Here is a 16,574-nt window from a genome sequence, read left to right as displayed (position 1 = left end):
TAAATTTTAAGGAAAAAAAAAGAAAAATCAGCAGTTTTATCTGCGAAGTCTCATGCTCTAAATATTCTGATTTTATAACTGAGTGTAACTTTGTTTTCATAGAGACTTCTGAATGTTTACTTTAACTGTCTTTTTGTGCCTAATGACGTAGATTGAGTTCAACAAAATGTCAAAAAACAAGAATAAAGTTAATTCCTCATTAACACAAGAGAAATAGAGAACCTTTTGTGAAGTGAGAAAGCCAAAGTTCTTTTACTGATATGTTTTTTTCTGATTTGACCAGTCTGTAATATCTAACATATTGTAACTATTCAGACTTTTTGAGCATTCTATAATTTCACAAAATCATTGAAACCATTTTGGCAATGATGGTAACAATAAGTTGTTATACTGGACTTTAATCAGAGTATCTCAAAATCTCCTAGCTTCTATCAGTCAATGTAGATTCATGTAAGAGCAATCTGAATAACCACCTAATTACTTTTTATCACAATTCAGTGAAGAAAGGCCTTGTAAGATCTATTACAAGACACCAAGAATAGGTTATTCTTCAGTAAATGCAAACCTGTATTTTTACAGAGTAGCATAGCAGGACCAATTGTTGGTTGTAGTAAACGTGTCTGTTTTGTCATGTTGAAGCATTTCCAGTTTTAAGTTCTGTTCATTTGTGCACAGCAAGTGGTTTGAGGGGTGGGAAATGAAAGTGCAGAACAAATTCACTTCCTTGGTGCTAGTGAAGGTGGTAAGAAGTTCTGAATCAGAGCAGAATTTACCAACTTAATGACTGACTGCATCTGATCTTCCTGAAGTCATTGCTGAAAGAGTGCAGTGAAACCTGTTGGAAGCAACCTTGCAACGGATGGAGAAATCTGTTGATTGGGAGAGGTAGTCTTTTGAGAAGAGAAAATTCTACACATTTTGCACATGCATTCATTGTAATATGACTGTATTGGTGACCATTACAGGCACTGTAACTTAAGTTTTATTTCCTACAGTAAAAGTAGGAAGGAAAGAGCTTATACTTTATGGTGGCCACCTTGAATGAAAGTTGTCTAATGTTGTATGTTGGGTTTTTTTCCCATGATTTTCTTGCTCAGTATGCAATTTATACTGCTGAGTGTGTAAGAATTGATTTTTGTGGAGTGAATGTCTGTGTACATGCATTCAGATATTTAGTATTTTTTTCATAAAATACATTGTTTTACTGTAAAACTTTAAATTGTGCAACAGATGTCTATGGTTTTCAATGATTTTCTTGCCAACTTCTAATTCCTTGCACTTATCATAACCGTCCCCAGACTAGGGGGACACACAGATCACCCACATTTTGTTAAACAATCTGTTATTATGAACATAGCTCGGCTGCTGTTATCGATAGCTGGCAACTGTTCACACAGCGTGTTGGCTTACTTGCTCCCATGGTTCCCTCATGTATTGACCCATAGTTCCCTGGCTGGAGCGTGAGTTGGGGTGGGGGGCAGAGGGTCATACTGCATTCCCATCCCCAGCAGCTTTTTGGGAGATTTTCGGAAAGTCCCTCCAGGGTCCCTGGTTGCATCAGATGTGCATATATAGTCCTGTGGTCCTCTTGGATGAGGTCTGGCCCATACAAGCTCTGGTTGAAGCTAGCCAGCAGATTGGGCCAGGCTGTGGGGTCCGGGGTGTGTTGGTTCTTGTGGGTCAGACAGGATTGCTGTTATTCATCTCCAGAGCCTGTCAGTCTAGAGGAAACTGTTACAAATTGCCTTCTTAGCACATACTTTTCCTTTCTGTTCAGCTTGCAGTTTCTGTGGTAACCATTCCCCCATCCATCCTCTCATGTCTGTAGAACCTCTTCATGCAGCTCACCAGAGGGGTCCAGCATGACATGATGCCGTACCTATAACTGCCTGCACATTACAACTATAGTTTTTTGTATAACAGCTATTAACTATTTTGGTAGCATAACCTTGCCATCCTCAGTAATTAGCATTTTATTTATTTACATTATTACTTTAATAATTTATTTAAGCTATCATTTGAATTCATTCCAACATGTGACTATATTACCAACACTTACAGATATAAAAATAACAGTTTTGGTTTTGGTAATATGATCAGAAGGCAGAGGCCAACTAAAATATGAATTTCTCACATCTGCTCTCAAGCTTGGCGTAAGTGTGTGTAGTTAAACCTACAGCTTTTATAAAAGAATCTTCCTGAGAGCAGATTACTGTTTTAAAATTGCTGGAATGGGTTTATGAGAATAATTCGCTTTTTCATTTCTGCTTAATAGCCACATAGATTAAGTCTTGCTTTTAACTTGTTCCCACAGGTATATCTTGAAAGACTTTTAACTTATGCGGAGATAGATATTTGTCCAGCAAACTGGAAGCGAATTGTACTGGGTGCAATTCTACTGGCCTCCAAAGTTTGGGATGACCAGGCAGTGTGGAACGTGGATTACTGCCAGATCCTGAAAGATATCACAGTCGAAGACATGTGAGTGCAGTTTGTTTATCTTTGCCAATGAATGCCAAGATCTCTGTGTATGAGGGGGATGGGAAATTCTGTCATAAATTATATAATGTTTATATATCTGTGTTGTATCTAAACATGATAAATGCTGATAGATGACACAAGGTCTATTTGATAGTTGCTTACATAGAAGACATAAATTATTTTTGGTTTCTGGTTGAAGTGTATTATGCCACTGGATGTTCATGCATGGCGATGGAAACAGACTTGCAGAATGTTTCAGTGTATGACTTGACAGAGAACCCTATGTCCAATGAGCCTTCGTGTGTTCATGTGAGCCAGCAACATTCACGTGTTGTGCTAGTTCTCCATATACAGACATCAGACCAACATAAAAAGCAAGAAGAATATTGTCATGATCCTAGTGACCCTGAGATACTGTTCAAAGTTAGTGCTTTTGGGTTTGGCTTTGATTTTTGCATTTTTTTCTCCCCTGTATCCTGCTGAGTTAATTTTCCAAGATGTTAAGAATCTAGTATTTTAAGTTTCCATTTATTTTTAAATTATTTTTTCTCTGTTGCCATTCTTAAGCAGTGCGTATCGTAACAGCATAGAGAGTTGTGATATCTGCCTGAATACTCCTGAGTCATATTAAGATTGTATTCCAACAGTAATAAAAAAGAACTGTTATAAGAATAAACACAGTTAAGATCTTCATGTTTACAAATACTGAAATGAATGCTCATTTCACTAAATAGTTAGCATGTACTAGTAACTAATAAAAAGAGGGTTTTTTAGTCCAGCATCCACGTGTTTCAGAGCTCTTTTAAGCAAAGCTGAGTATCTGTAATCAGAAGTGTGTAGACTTGTCTCTGCTTTAACTCACTTAAGTCAGGATCACAGGCACTGAAGAGTTTGTCATGGGTAACCAGTCTGGGAGGAGGGAAGTAGATAAGAAATATTTATACAGAAAGAATGGTTTTTGAAACTCAGTTTGCAGTCTCAAAGCAGTTGAAAGGACAAGCATTTTTGCTAAAGCAGCCTCAGCTTAATTTCTTAGTAGTTGACTCTTTTTCGGATTTATAGCTGGTCTAAAAGAGGGAAAAGCTGATTGTTAGGGGACAGCTGATTGTTTTAAATTAAGTATGCTCCTATGCTACTAGGTAAGACTTATAAATTGTGAGTAGCTGTCATTGCTCAAGTATTGGAAAAGTTGTCTTTAAATCTTATATTAACAAGCAATTTGTAGTGCTGGTGTGTTGTTTTTTTTCCCCAAGTCAAAGTGAAAAAGGCAAAGCTCGTATTGCTGTGGTATGCTGTAGGTACTTGCATTAGTTTTGGGGAAAACTCAGTTCAGAATAGAGGTGGGAAATACCACGTCATGCCATTTCAGTATCTGTTTTAAAATATGTACACTACTTCAAGGGTGGTTGGTGATACTTCCTTTCTGACATAACCCACACAGAATGAAATTTCCAAACTTAAAGGGGGGTAGGGGATATAGCGAAAATCAGGCTGTTCACATTTCTATGTGCGATATTATTCCATGCAGAACAATTTGATAAAGCTTCCTTGACTGTTTTGAGTGTTTCCTGAATTGCTTTGCTAAGCTACTTTTCCCTTGATCCCTTTCTCATGCTTTTGGGTATTCAGTGGCAGTAGGGGCTTCTCTCCATTCGCTCTTCCTCCCAGGCAAATCTGGGAGCTTTTAGAGTGTTTTGGAAGCTGGGACATGAGCTGGAGTGCTAAAGAGCTTGAAGTAGGCTGACAGGTTTGACTGTGCTATGTGACAGTATTAATCAGGAGTGGTTAGAAGTATGAGGTTTGAAATTGCTGATTCTCAGGGCTTTTTTTGAAGGCAGGTGATGAGGCATAATGTGGTGGTGTGAAAGGAAACAAACAAAAAAAGAGGTTTTTGTTTTTGACAAACACATGTGATAGTGCTGCTGCTAGAAGTTGCACTTGAGCTGCATAACACCATTACTCACATGGCAGCCCCATGCTAACATCAACCCTCTTTCTGCACCGCACATTCCCCGAGCCAAACTGTGGTGAGTCCTTGTCCTCAACGTTTTTAGTTTCTTAACCTTTTCTTAAAGATTTTAGAGTTCTCACAAACTGCAAAACCAGAAGCCTTTGGGGAGCCTGTGCTCTCTATATGGTACTTGTTGATCTATCTCGTGGTGTTTGTTTGATGTTTCTTGTGGGTCCTCCTACAACAATTTCGGTGCTTGTTGACCTGATATTTGTGTTTCTGCTGTCAGTTTTTCCAAGATTTTTTTAATTTTTCCTCTTATGCCCAGTGTGGCAGATTTTTCTTGTCTTATTTTTCAAGTAGTTGGGACAGTATAGGATTATGATTTAAGTATCTATTTCTCTGCAAGATGGAGGCTTTCATTGTTTATATTAATAAAGCAAAAAACCTAGAGATCAAAATCTTCAACTGCTGTGAATCATTCAACGTAAGTGTATCTTGCAAAACATCATGCAGACCTTTCAGTGTTCCATAAGTCACCAGCAGTTCATAGAACTGTGGCTAACAGAGGGCTAGGAAGGACTGAAATGTGTCATCTGTAGTCATATATGTAGCAGTACTGTGAATTTGAGGTGTGACCACAGGAAAGGGCATGCTAAAGCAGTCCTATATGAATGTATGGGGGAAGAAAGGTATGATGGTTAGTTAAATTACATTAGTTCAAATAAGAAATACCTGTTTGGTTTTGTTGTTTCTCAGCTGTAGTTAGTCTACTGATTTACTCTTCATCTGGGAGCTAGAGAATAGTAAGAATGAGGGTGTATATTTTTCTTAAAAGATTTGTGGAGGCTCTGCAAAAGAAGTACAACCTCAATGTATTTCTCCATTAAAACCGGCTTTACATTATCAATTAACATAGACCTTTAGGCTTAGGTTGTGGGAAGTAAAATCATGGTGCTATTAAATTAAAGATAATCCTCTGTATTTATTGATAGATGTCTTAAAATGTATTTTGTTAATTAGGGTCTTTTAAAAGCTAGAATTCTCAACAGTGTGGATTTATGCCAGAGAGTCCATATCTAGCTTTTAGATAGTCTTGTGATGTTAATTAATATTTATCATTATGTAAACACAGTATTTTGGGAGAGAGAGTGTGAAGGTGGGGAAGGACAATGATTCTGATGTAAGCATCGAGTGAAAAGATAAATCATTCCATGTTGAAAAACTACTGTACCAGTACTTTTTATCCTCATGTCCTTCCTCTTCCATTGCCAATTGTCTCCACATTCCTTGCAAACTGAATTAAAAATGTAATTTAAATGCAATATTACAGTTAGTCAATACCTGCTGGTAACACAGATGTGCAGTCCCTATATTCTTCAGCAAACATATAACTTTTACCACCTTTTTTTTTCTCATATCTTAAAATCACTATTTTGAGAATATGCATAAGTATTATATAGCATGTCTAGTTACCACCCAATTTAAGAAAATTTCCAGTCATTAATTTTGTTGATTTGCATATTTATTAACATACTTTTTAAGTACTGGTGTAGGTAATAATATATTGCTACATCAAAGTTTTCACGGGATGGGAGCTCATATTGGACCTCTGTTCCTATCAGATATTTTGACAAACACATTTGATTTAGGTAATGAAAACCAAGCGATCACCACTGAATTTTGCTTGCACAAGGGAAAAACTACTTCACTCCATTCATAAAGATGGTATGCTGAAAAATTCAGGTTTTTCATGACTAGTTCATGACTAGTTCATAACTGATTATGAAGGGCTGCAGTGAGTAACACGTAAATTACTGAAGAACTTAGAGTAATTTGCAGCATTTCTGAGATGTCTGACACTCTTGAGGGCATGTCTGCGTGCACTGTTTGTATAGCTGTGTGTGCAGACCCACCTAGTGGAGGTAAGGCTGAAACTACAAGACTTTTGTTTTGGGGTTTTTTTAACCTGCAGGCTTTTTTTTTCCCCTAGCATATATTAGCTAAACGGATAAAGGTGCCCTTCCATTAGCAAAAGTTTGTGTCTGGATTTGATTGACATCGCAGTAAGAGCTGCGAGGTGCAGCATCTTTCGTATTCTTCCTTGGCTTGTCTGCGCTGATGGAACTTGTTAGACTAGGTCAGACCTTAGGCGAGGATAATTGCATCTGGCAAGAATAAGAAATGAACTTGGTTTATACCATTTGCGATTTAAAGTACATTCAGAATGCACAGTCTGAAATGTGTTTTCATATTTATCTCCTTTCTACAGGAATGAGCTGGAACGCCAGTTTCTCGAGCTGTTGCAGTTCAATATTAATGTTCCCTCCAGTGTTTATGCCAAGTATTATTTTGATTTGCGTTCCCTGGCAGAAGCGAATAACCTGAGTTTTCCTTTGGAGCCCCTTAGCAGGGACAGGGCATATAAACTTGAGGTAAGACACTTTGTTTTTAGATGGCTTAGAGTTTAATATATAGGGATGTTTGAAGTCTTTGCTTTGTTTCTCCCTTCTCCCACCTCTTCACAAATATTCCCACGAGATATTAGAATATCCTGTACCCCAGTTTTCATAACTGTTCTGTTTGTGCTTTGGGTATTCATGGACATGGCAACAGCTTTTTGGCCCGATTTGCTTCATACCTTCCCTTGTTTCCCATTTCTTTTTCACTTCCATTTGTCTGAATTGACCTTGTGAAAGGATGCGCACATTTTGCAGTGACTCTGTTCACACTCTGGTTTTCTGTGTTACTTTGATTTCTTAAAACTGATTATCCACCATAAAGGACAGAATATTAAGAAGTATTACTGAAAATAACTGTTCCATGTGCTTGTTGTCTGCTACTGCTCCACTTCGCTTGGATCTGTGTCTGTTATCTCCTGTGGTGTTTTTCTGAGTAAGGGGAAAACAGAAATGAGCATTTGCCTTCAGTGAATAACTCATGAATGCGTATGGGACCTGAGTATACCACGTGCAGAAAGTGCTGTGTTGGATGGTCTGGACCTGCAAGATGCAGGGTACTGTGGATCCCCACAAACACTGGATGAATTGTGGGAACTTTGCAAGACTGGAATCTATTTTTCCTGAGCTTTCGGAAACAAAGTTTTTCAAATAAGGGCATTAATGCATGAGCAGGTGCACATTGTTATTCATTTTGAAATCTGTCATGAGGTGCTAGCTGCTCTTAATATCACACATCTTGGATTATATAACAGCTTTGTACTGGAGGTTGTTTTCCTGTGGATTAGAGTGAGCTTTGCATGTTCTGAAACTCCTTGTGCTCCTGTAAAAGAGGCAGGCAGTGCTATACGCTTTTTTGTGGGGGGAAACAGTGCGTGGGAAGGTTAATTGACTTGTTTGTGACTGTAATGGGAACAGAAAGTGGTGGAGAAAGAATCAAAGCAGATTTCACTGAAGTTGTATTTCTCATTCTTTCTAAATGATCTTTCTAGATTTTGCAGATAGCTCCAATAAGAATGTTTGCATCAGTTTCTATTGAAAAGAATTTTTTTAGAAAATGAAAATTCATTGGGATTGTGCTCTTAAGTGAAAAGAGATAGTTTACTAAGTTATTAGATGATGTGTCTTGATAATAAGTACCATTACATATGTTAAAATTGAGTGACTAATTTTTTAAGAGAATTTAGTACACAGCGTTCCCTACACTGTCAGTGTCACAGTGTATAACAGTGGCTTACAAATGAAGGTCCTAAAACCTTAGAAGAAAATAGAAAATTACTGTAAATATCCTGGCAACACTGGTAATTCTTCTGTATTAACTAAAGAGAAAGCATATTTTAAAAGAAATAATGGAACTTTTTTTTCAATTAATCTATATTATAAAAAAATTTTCCATGCTGGGGATGCTTTGTGCTGCTGTCAGATGTTGTCTGTAAAGTTCCCCTGCTAGCCAAACAGGATGTCTTCAGGGAAGAGGATGAGAACCTGCTGTGAAACCAACTTGTTTTACCAGCTCTTTGCCTCTGTTCCGTGGCCAGAAGGAAGGGAACATGACGGGAACTGCCTTGTTCCCTGGTAATACTTGGTTGTCATTAGTGTGCCCTTGAAACTAGTTGACAGCATGATTTATAGCCTGGTTCCTTGAGCACAGTTAGGTGTTTAGCTTGCCAAGAGTTGTCAAAATGTGTTTGCAGCACTTTTCTAGGTCTCTCGTGCTGTTCAGCCCCGAGTTCTCTGTTTTTAAAACAGTTGCCTGGATTGTCAGGTGGAGTAGATGTAGTGCCACACAGGCTGTGATATTTTTGATACTGAAGGAAAAACTGCAGTCTGTGATGAAAGACAACAGATTCATAGCAAATGTGCATGTGCGGTGGACTGATTTGCCTTGTCTGGTAAACTGAAAAGACCTTGCTCAGTCCAAAGACGTAAAACAACTTATTTGCTGACATTTCAGAACACAAAAGGTCTTGCATAGAGATATGGTTATGTTATAACACATTTTTCCTACTTTGGTGTTTTCAAGCTATTTTGTGTATCGAAAGCAGGAGTATTAAATTTGGCATGGCAGAATCTGTGTTGCTATTTCTGCAAATATCATGAGGTTGACATACCTCAGGAAAAAAAAAACCCACAACCAAAAAACCCCCAACAACCAGGAAGACTGAGGACAATGCTAATAAATACTCATCCTCATCAGATGGAAATGCAGCTCAGAGGTGTTATAGGAGGCTATAGTACTTACTAAAAATTACATTGCTTTTTGGAGCATCTGCAGTGGGAGATTTTTCTGCCAAGAAGGTCATGGGATATCCAACCTTAATCCAGTATTTTGTAGCCTCCTAGTGTTGCACCTCGTTATCATCCCATGTACTGAGTTAAGCTTGCGTCAGATTCTGCTCTTTGGGATAAGTTCACAAAAGGTGCCTACTCTCTGCTTGTAGTCTTAGCACTGTGCTCTTGTTTCAAGGCTAGATTTTCTAAGAGCATTTGTTAGTGCATTCCCAGTTTAACTTGTCTGAGGTTTTTATTGTTAGGATAGCGCTTGAGCACATAGTTCGAACCCTTTTGAACTATGTGCTGTGTTTTCTTGACCCCAAAGAGATACAGTCCAGTAGATCAAACAGATAAAAAAGAGGAGATCATGTGTAAGCTGTAAGTAGAGAAGTGTCTTTATATCCCTCCAGGTTCCCACTGTTGCACTGGGTTTTGTTTGCTCAGAACCTGCTTAGCCAAGAAGCAAAGGGAGAGCAAAACTCCCCTATTTCTTTGGTTGGGAGTAACCCAATTGCTCTTCTTCTCATTCTCCATAAAATAAGGAGAACCTCCATCATCAAAACTTCTAGTTGTTTTATCTTTTTTTTTCTTTTTTTCCTTTACATTTTCCTTATATCTAACCCTTCCACACTTAGTGCTGTCTGTTCCTGTTGAATTCTCTCTGGTATGTCCATTTTGGGGGGTACTGGAGCACTCACCGTTGTGTGCTTTTGTGCATTCCCAGCAGTGAAGCCATAACCAGCCCTGCTGCTTTCCTGCCCTGCACAAACCCATGACTGCAGCCAAAATTTATACTACTACTACTGCTGCTGCTTTTCTCCCCCTTCCGTTCTCCTTACCCACCCCCTTCGCCAGTGACAAAGTCTCATCTAAAGTCAAATACCTCAGTAGAGAGAGTGACTTTTAGTTCTGCATGCATATATGTAATAGAAGAGTATATATGTATGCATTTTTCCAGCTGGTTACAGATACTACAGAGAAGACCAACAAAATTTCACAATTGACTAGTGTTGCTGTTTTTACGAATGCTTTGATTTCATATGAGCAACGGTCCCTCACAACTGTCAGAAATTGGTTTGCTTTTCTAGCAATAAAAGCAACAGAAATCTCAGATGACAGAAAGGTGTTTGTAAGCTATTTGGATTTATTTTAAATGAAGGACAATAAATATTTACAGCTTTCTGCTTTTGTCTTGTTTACACATATGTTATGCTGAAGTTGACTAACTAACTTGGCAAATAGGCTCTAAATGTCTTTTTAAAAAAAATTATTTGCAAATGAAGAGGCATCTTTACATAGAGGATTGCTTTAAACAGCAGTCAGTGTGTTTCTTATCCATGTGATTAATCACCAGAGACTAGAGATGCCAAATACCAAGTGCTACTTCCAAGCAAAATTTCATTTTTTCTGACCATGTGCCAGAACAGAAATATTCCTGTGTAATGGACAATTTTGAAGTGATTACCTTCTCTGGCTGTTTGATGTCCAAAGTAATAGCCCCATTTGGCAGCTGGAAGAAGTGAGCTCCACCTCAGGACACCTGTTTGCCAAGCCATGCCTTGACACATTATTTCATGATTAAACGCTTTTCATCTGTTGGATTTTAAATCCAATTGAATTGCATAAATTTTCTTAGTCCATTGAGTTCCTGGTTAAATTAAATAAAGTGTTATTAAGCAGTTTTCAGTGAGTTAAGTTATAGTCTACAAAGCAGTGGCAATATTTGTATTATTTTATTCTGTTGTTCTCTTTGTGTACACCAAGGAAAAAAACGTATGCTCAAGAGTGGTCTTAACAGAAAGAAATCCAGTTTTCAACTAAAAGGTCACAACTGGTTTCTTGGTGGTGGTGGTAGGTTTTGTGGTGGGCTTTTTTTGGTTGTTTTTTGTTTAAATTTAACCGTGTTGTATAGCTGGCTTGACCGAAGTGTTAGGTGAGCTTCTCTCAGATGAATGAGTTGTATGCTTCTGTCATGCCTCTGTTCTTCTGTCATGCCTCTGGTTTGCTGTCATGCCTCTGGTCTTTGAAGGGCTTTTTCAATTAAAGGTATCTTCACTGCTAGAACTTCTTGTGCTACAGAAGTAAAGATCAAGAAAGAAAATGACGATCAGTGGAGTTGGGGCTGTTCGTGTGTATTGTTTTGTAATCTAGGACTTGAACTAGTTTTGTTTGTACAGTGCTTTTTATTAAACAGCCTATCTTAAGACACCACTTAAAGTATTCCTGAGTAAATAAAAATGCTGTTCTAGTTCATCTTATTTTTTAATTTGACCTTGAGTACTCCTTGCAATGAGCTTTCTCTGCAGTTCTATGTGTCTGATCACCAGCGTTAGCATCCCTACCATAGCCTGTCCCAACCATATGAACTCTAATAGACATGCTGGTTTAGGGCACGCTATATTTGTGTATGTGAGGTCCATAAAAAATATTTGTTTTAAACGTGGCAAAAACAGTAGAAGACATAAAATGTTAGTTCCAGTTGTAGTATATAATAAGGGTCGGTTTGAATAATGTTTGTGTCTCTCTCTTAAGGTTTTTTAACATTTCTGTGTACTTTTAATGGAAATTAAATTATTTTGAATGTGAGCTATGTTTCCCAGTGGCACCACATAAAATAGCCTGATCCCATAGAAATCACCATCCCTTCTGAAACACAAGCAAACTTCAGCTCTGTAAGCAAAGCAGGACAAGTATTCTGATAGTCCATTTGTCAGCAGAGAAAAATTTAGTTACTACAAGACTTTTAAGGAAACAAAAAAATGAAGAGCCATCCTCTTTCTAAGTTCTCTGCATATAATTACAGTATCTTTAATTATTTTATTAAGTTCTCCATAATTTTTCACCAGTGAAGTGCTACATATGAGTTACCATGTAGGAGTGGGTAAGCATTGTCAGCTGCCTTGATGAGATCTGGGATGCTTAACCCATAACGAGAAGGCTTGGAGTAGGCTCCCTGAGTTCATCTGAAGCAACTGTGGTGGCAGCGTGATGCCTTTCTTTCTTTCTTTTCAGATGAATGAAATGAGAAGGAGGATTTGCTCAGTGTGATTTTGCTTAATGATGTGACTTTTTGTGATTCTACCTCTATGTAGAAATCTGCGTCTGGTTTTATTTCACCTGACCAGCTGTGGTCAATGCAATTGAGGATGCTTCATTCTTTTGTCTTCCAGGCTATTTCCCGCTTGTGTGAAGATAAATACAAGGACTTCAGGAAAGCCGCAAAGAAACGGTCAGTCAGTGCTGACAATCTGACTGTGGTTAGATGGTCCCCTGCTATTATCTCCTAACAGAGGAGACTGGAATATTCCTACGGACATATTGTTTCATCCATCCATATTTTTTTGGGGTGGGCTGGGGGCGGGGAGATAAAGAAAAAAGACTTTTGATTTTTTTATTTTTAAATCTGTCAAGCTGCCTTTACAGTGCCTCCCCATTGTGTAGCACACGAGTGAAATACCTAGTGGAAGGAGAAATGGAGAAATCAGTGTTCGGGAGAGAAGATGGGCAACAATTTTTTTTTTTCTCACTTTCGCTAACAGCTTTACGCTTTTTATGAGGAAACAGCAAATCAGGTGCTTGGAAGAAGAAACAAAAAAATGAAGTAGAGGCAGAAAAATATTTAAGAACTGTGCCATTTTCTAATATGCTGTGCTCACGGAGAGAAATGGCAGCATGAAAACAGACCATGTAGTCAGATGACTGTGCACTAGAGGAATGACGTTGGAAGAGTTCCATCTCAAAGGTTTCTCTTAATATCTTCTTTTTGTTGTTGTTGTTGGTTTTTTTGCGGTCCTCATTGCTGCTTCCCAGGATAAATTTTTCCCCTTGCACAGCAGCAAATACGAAGTCTGTATTTACGGTAGCACAAGCCCCTGAATAAATAGCGTTGGGTTTTTTCACTGCACTTTTCTCTGTAAGCTGTCTTATTAGCATTATTCTTCATTATTATTATGCATATGTTATTTCTTGTATGCCTTTTATTGTATTTCAAGAGCGAACTTGACCATAGTGCTGAACCAAAAGTGTGTACAGGGATCAGAAGATCTTCATAATCTCATGATGTGTTTTATTTATAGTATACTTGGGTGCGTGTGCCTTCCTGAGTTCTTGGAATCATTTATTTTTCCTTACTATAAAGATACAATTATTGAAGTATTCAGATGATGATGATAAGACTTGGGCCAAATCTCCAAAATTTGCAACAGATCTTGTGATCATTTTTGCAGATTTTCATAGCATTAGAAGTTTAGCAGAATTCATTTTGTGGTAGATTATTTTTTCTTTGTATGGCGTGACTATTTCATTCTGTCACCTCCAGGTCCATTGTTGCAAGCAATATTCTCAATTTTTATATGTTTACTTTAAATCAAAGTGAATCTGTTTGTATAAAAATAAAAAATCATAAAAAAATTGTTCCAGTGAGAAGGCCTATAGAAGAGCAGAATGGAAATCTTCATAAGGTATTTGTCACAAGTAGATTCAAATTTGAAGCTAAAATACAACCCCTTGTGTTTTTCAGCATAGGTGCTTATAGATATTAAAAGTATAACTGAACTGTGAATATAATTTTGGACTCTGCTAATTAAGCTCTTCTGTTGTTGTTACTAGTTTGCTCTTACTGTGGCTATTGCCCCCTTGGAATTTGTAAGAACCTTTTATAGAAAATAACCAGTCAGTATAAGCGCATTTGCTTTGTAATGCCCCAGGGTGATATTTCCCCCCGTTTTTTTGCTCAGTTTAGAAAGATAGAGCTGAAAACTCTCAGTTCCCTGAAATCCTTTCTTTACGACTATCACTAAAGTGAATGGCAACAGACATCCCTGATTCATGCACTACTGTGGTAAACCATAAAGATTCCATATTTGTTTTATTAAGCCCTATGGGCTTGTAGCAAACCGAGGGGCCCAGAAATGCACACTTGACTTCCAGTGCAGCGCTAATCGGATGCTTCCGGGCAGAGAGGCACTGACAGGATTGAGGTAGTAATACCAAACAGGTTTCTCTTAACTTTCTAATGGGATTTGTGTAGTTTGAGACACGAAGGTTTTGTCCGTAAATTCTCCTGATGTCCTTTGGGCCTTTAAAATAATCGAATTCTCATCACTTCTTGCTGTGCCAATGCATCAGAACTGTGAGTATCCAAGTCTGCTTTTCCCTTGAACATGGAATGTAAGGAAAGTGGTTATAACAATACAAATGCAAATTGCAGCATTTGAAACCTCTTTACAGATAGTATCAAAAGGAACATTTTCAGAGCATTTGAAATTCATCCTTTATAAGCATAAATTTAGGCTTTAAAATATGTAAAATATTTTGATTTATCAACACTTTGCTAAACTATTTTCCATTTAACTTGATATCAGAAATATTGGGTTTATCCATTTCTGGATGATAGAGATATGAACTTTGGATTGTGTAAAGATCTCAATGCATCTACTATAATTTTTGTGAAGTTTATTAAACTACTTTAAAGATTGTATAGTCTATTTATTGTATGTATGTACATACAGTCTGATACTTTAAAAAGTGGATTCCGTAAAACCTGGCTCAGTCTTGTTTAGACTATTGAATATCGTTTTAGCCTTGTGCACTGGACTCTACCTCTGTATAGGAGAATTTTCCATATTCTGAATTAGTACTGATTCTGTGATTAACTTGGTTTTGTTTCTTGCACTAAGAATTAAAAAAAAATCTGCTGTAAGTGTGGATTTTTTTCTTTAGTTTAGATGGACGTTTCTTTCCCTCATGGTTATAGAATAATTCTGTGCTTTTTCTTCTGGTTTGTTCCAGGGTTGCCAAAAAATACAGTACCTGTCAGTAAATCTTAATGAGTGTCTTTTGTTTGCAAGGTATTCTATACCATGTAATTAAAAAATAACTATTATTTAGGATTATGTTGTGTTTACTGTAGTTTTTTAAGCATTACTGTATTGAAAATGCCATTGCAAGGTGTGAGAAGGGAGGAGAACCAAATAGTGTTTTAATTAACTGCACAAATACATTATGTTTTTTATTTCGGAACCTGAAATGAAATTTGCTGTGAACTTTTTCTGGATTAAGGTTTTCATTATTGCTTTGGTCACCGACTCAGAAAGGAAAAGGTGTAGGAAATGTAATAAACCTGTCCCTTCAAGCATCATTGTCTTAATGCATTATTTTTGTATGTTGAGCCAGTGGGCCATTCATTTGGTCATTTATGCATTGGTTAACTGGATAAATATTTGAAAAAGGTATCTTGTAAGGGATTTTGTTTGTGCACCCCTCTGCAGCCCAGAGATGCTTCCCTAATTCCTCCTTCCATCTGCAGACATGTTCCTGTTTCACTTTTTGTTTATAATAATTTTTTTGTTAGTGATATATATCATTCTGACAGACACTGTTCTTTGGGACTGAGAACACTGGAGTCACGTGATAAAGCGCAAAAAGAAGAAAAAAGTCAAATCACCTTTTCAACCTTCCACAAATCCTGTTAGTCTTTCAAATGATACATGTTTTCGAATGCTAAAAATATAAAAAATCTTGTTCCATAGCAGGGTAACGGCATCCTTTCTAATAAATCTATTTTTTATTTATCTATCGTTATCTTTTTTTGAGAGAGAGATCAGCATATATGGTTTAGTTTCCCTTAGCTTATTTAGCTTAGTTTATCATGTAAACTAAAAACATCATGGAAGGAACTGTTTATATTTATGGAGTCTTAGTTCAGACTTTGTTTTTTTAACACCTCTTTCTCTATTTCCTCTCTTTTCTAATGCCAGAAACCTTAGATATAACTTAAAGATTAGAAGTAGCAAAAACCTCATCAGGAAAGGGTGATGGTGTATTGGTGGCAGATGACAAAGTGACATCTGGTAGTGGCTCTATATAAAAATAGCAGTGTGTGGGAGAGGATAGAGGACAGAACGAGAAAAAAAACCAAAACCTTAACAGCTGAAGCAACAAATTATTTACAGTCATCTTTGTTGGTAACGAGCACTGAACTTTCCAATGACATTTCTGAACTGCTAACTCAAGGGCACATCCACTGCGGGCTCATGTTGCCCTCTGCTTCTCTGTGGTCTTTGTAAGGAAGTCACTCGACCTAGCTTTGAGCACTTTTCTCACTCCTGTTTCAAACACATTTCCGTAGTCAGAATTTATTTTTATTTTTTTATTTAAATTGGGAGTTGTTGAAAACATCCGATTCCCACTGCAGTGGAGAGCCCACTTAATGTCTCTGACAGATTCTGGGAAAACAACTCAAATACAAACACAAATGTACCTGTGTAGATGCAACCTAGATGTATAAGGAGATCTTAATATCTCTGCCTGAGATGCAGAAAGTGTCCTTCTGCTGTTTCTGCTTTTTCTCTTCAGCTGAACTACTTCTTGAGGAAACCACAGAACTGGTGAGGGTTTGAGCTGCATAA

The 16,574-nt window shown here is 37.5% G+C and overlaps 1 protein-coding gene across 1 annotated transcript; it reads left to right on the top strand.

The window, feature by feature from the left end:
• Nucleotides 1–2,314: 2,314 nt before the first annotated feature.
• CCNY (cyclin Y) lies at nt 2,315–12,522 on the top strand (the record flags this gene model as incomplete). The annotated part of the gene is made up of 3 exons (XM_009878558.1): nt 2,315–2,481; nt 6,705–6,867; nt 12,336–12,522. Coding segments are annotated over 3 exons (447 nt in total), but the record flags the coding sequence as incomplete, so codon positions are not given.
• Nucleotides 12,523–16,574: the final 4,052 nt, after the last annotated feature.

The sequence above is a fragment of the Apaloderma vittatum genome, unplaced genomic scaffold, assembly GCF_000703405.1.
Source record: "Apaloderma vittatum isolate BGI_N311 unplaced genomic scaffold, ASM70340v1 scaffold17701, whole genome shotgun sequence".
In the NCBI taxonomy this organism is placed as follows: domain Eukaryota; kingdom Metazoa; phylum Chordata; class Aves; order Trogoniformes; family Trogonidae; genus Apaloderma; species Apaloderma vittatum.
This window is presented reverse-complemented; position numbering and strand designations above follow the sequence as displayed.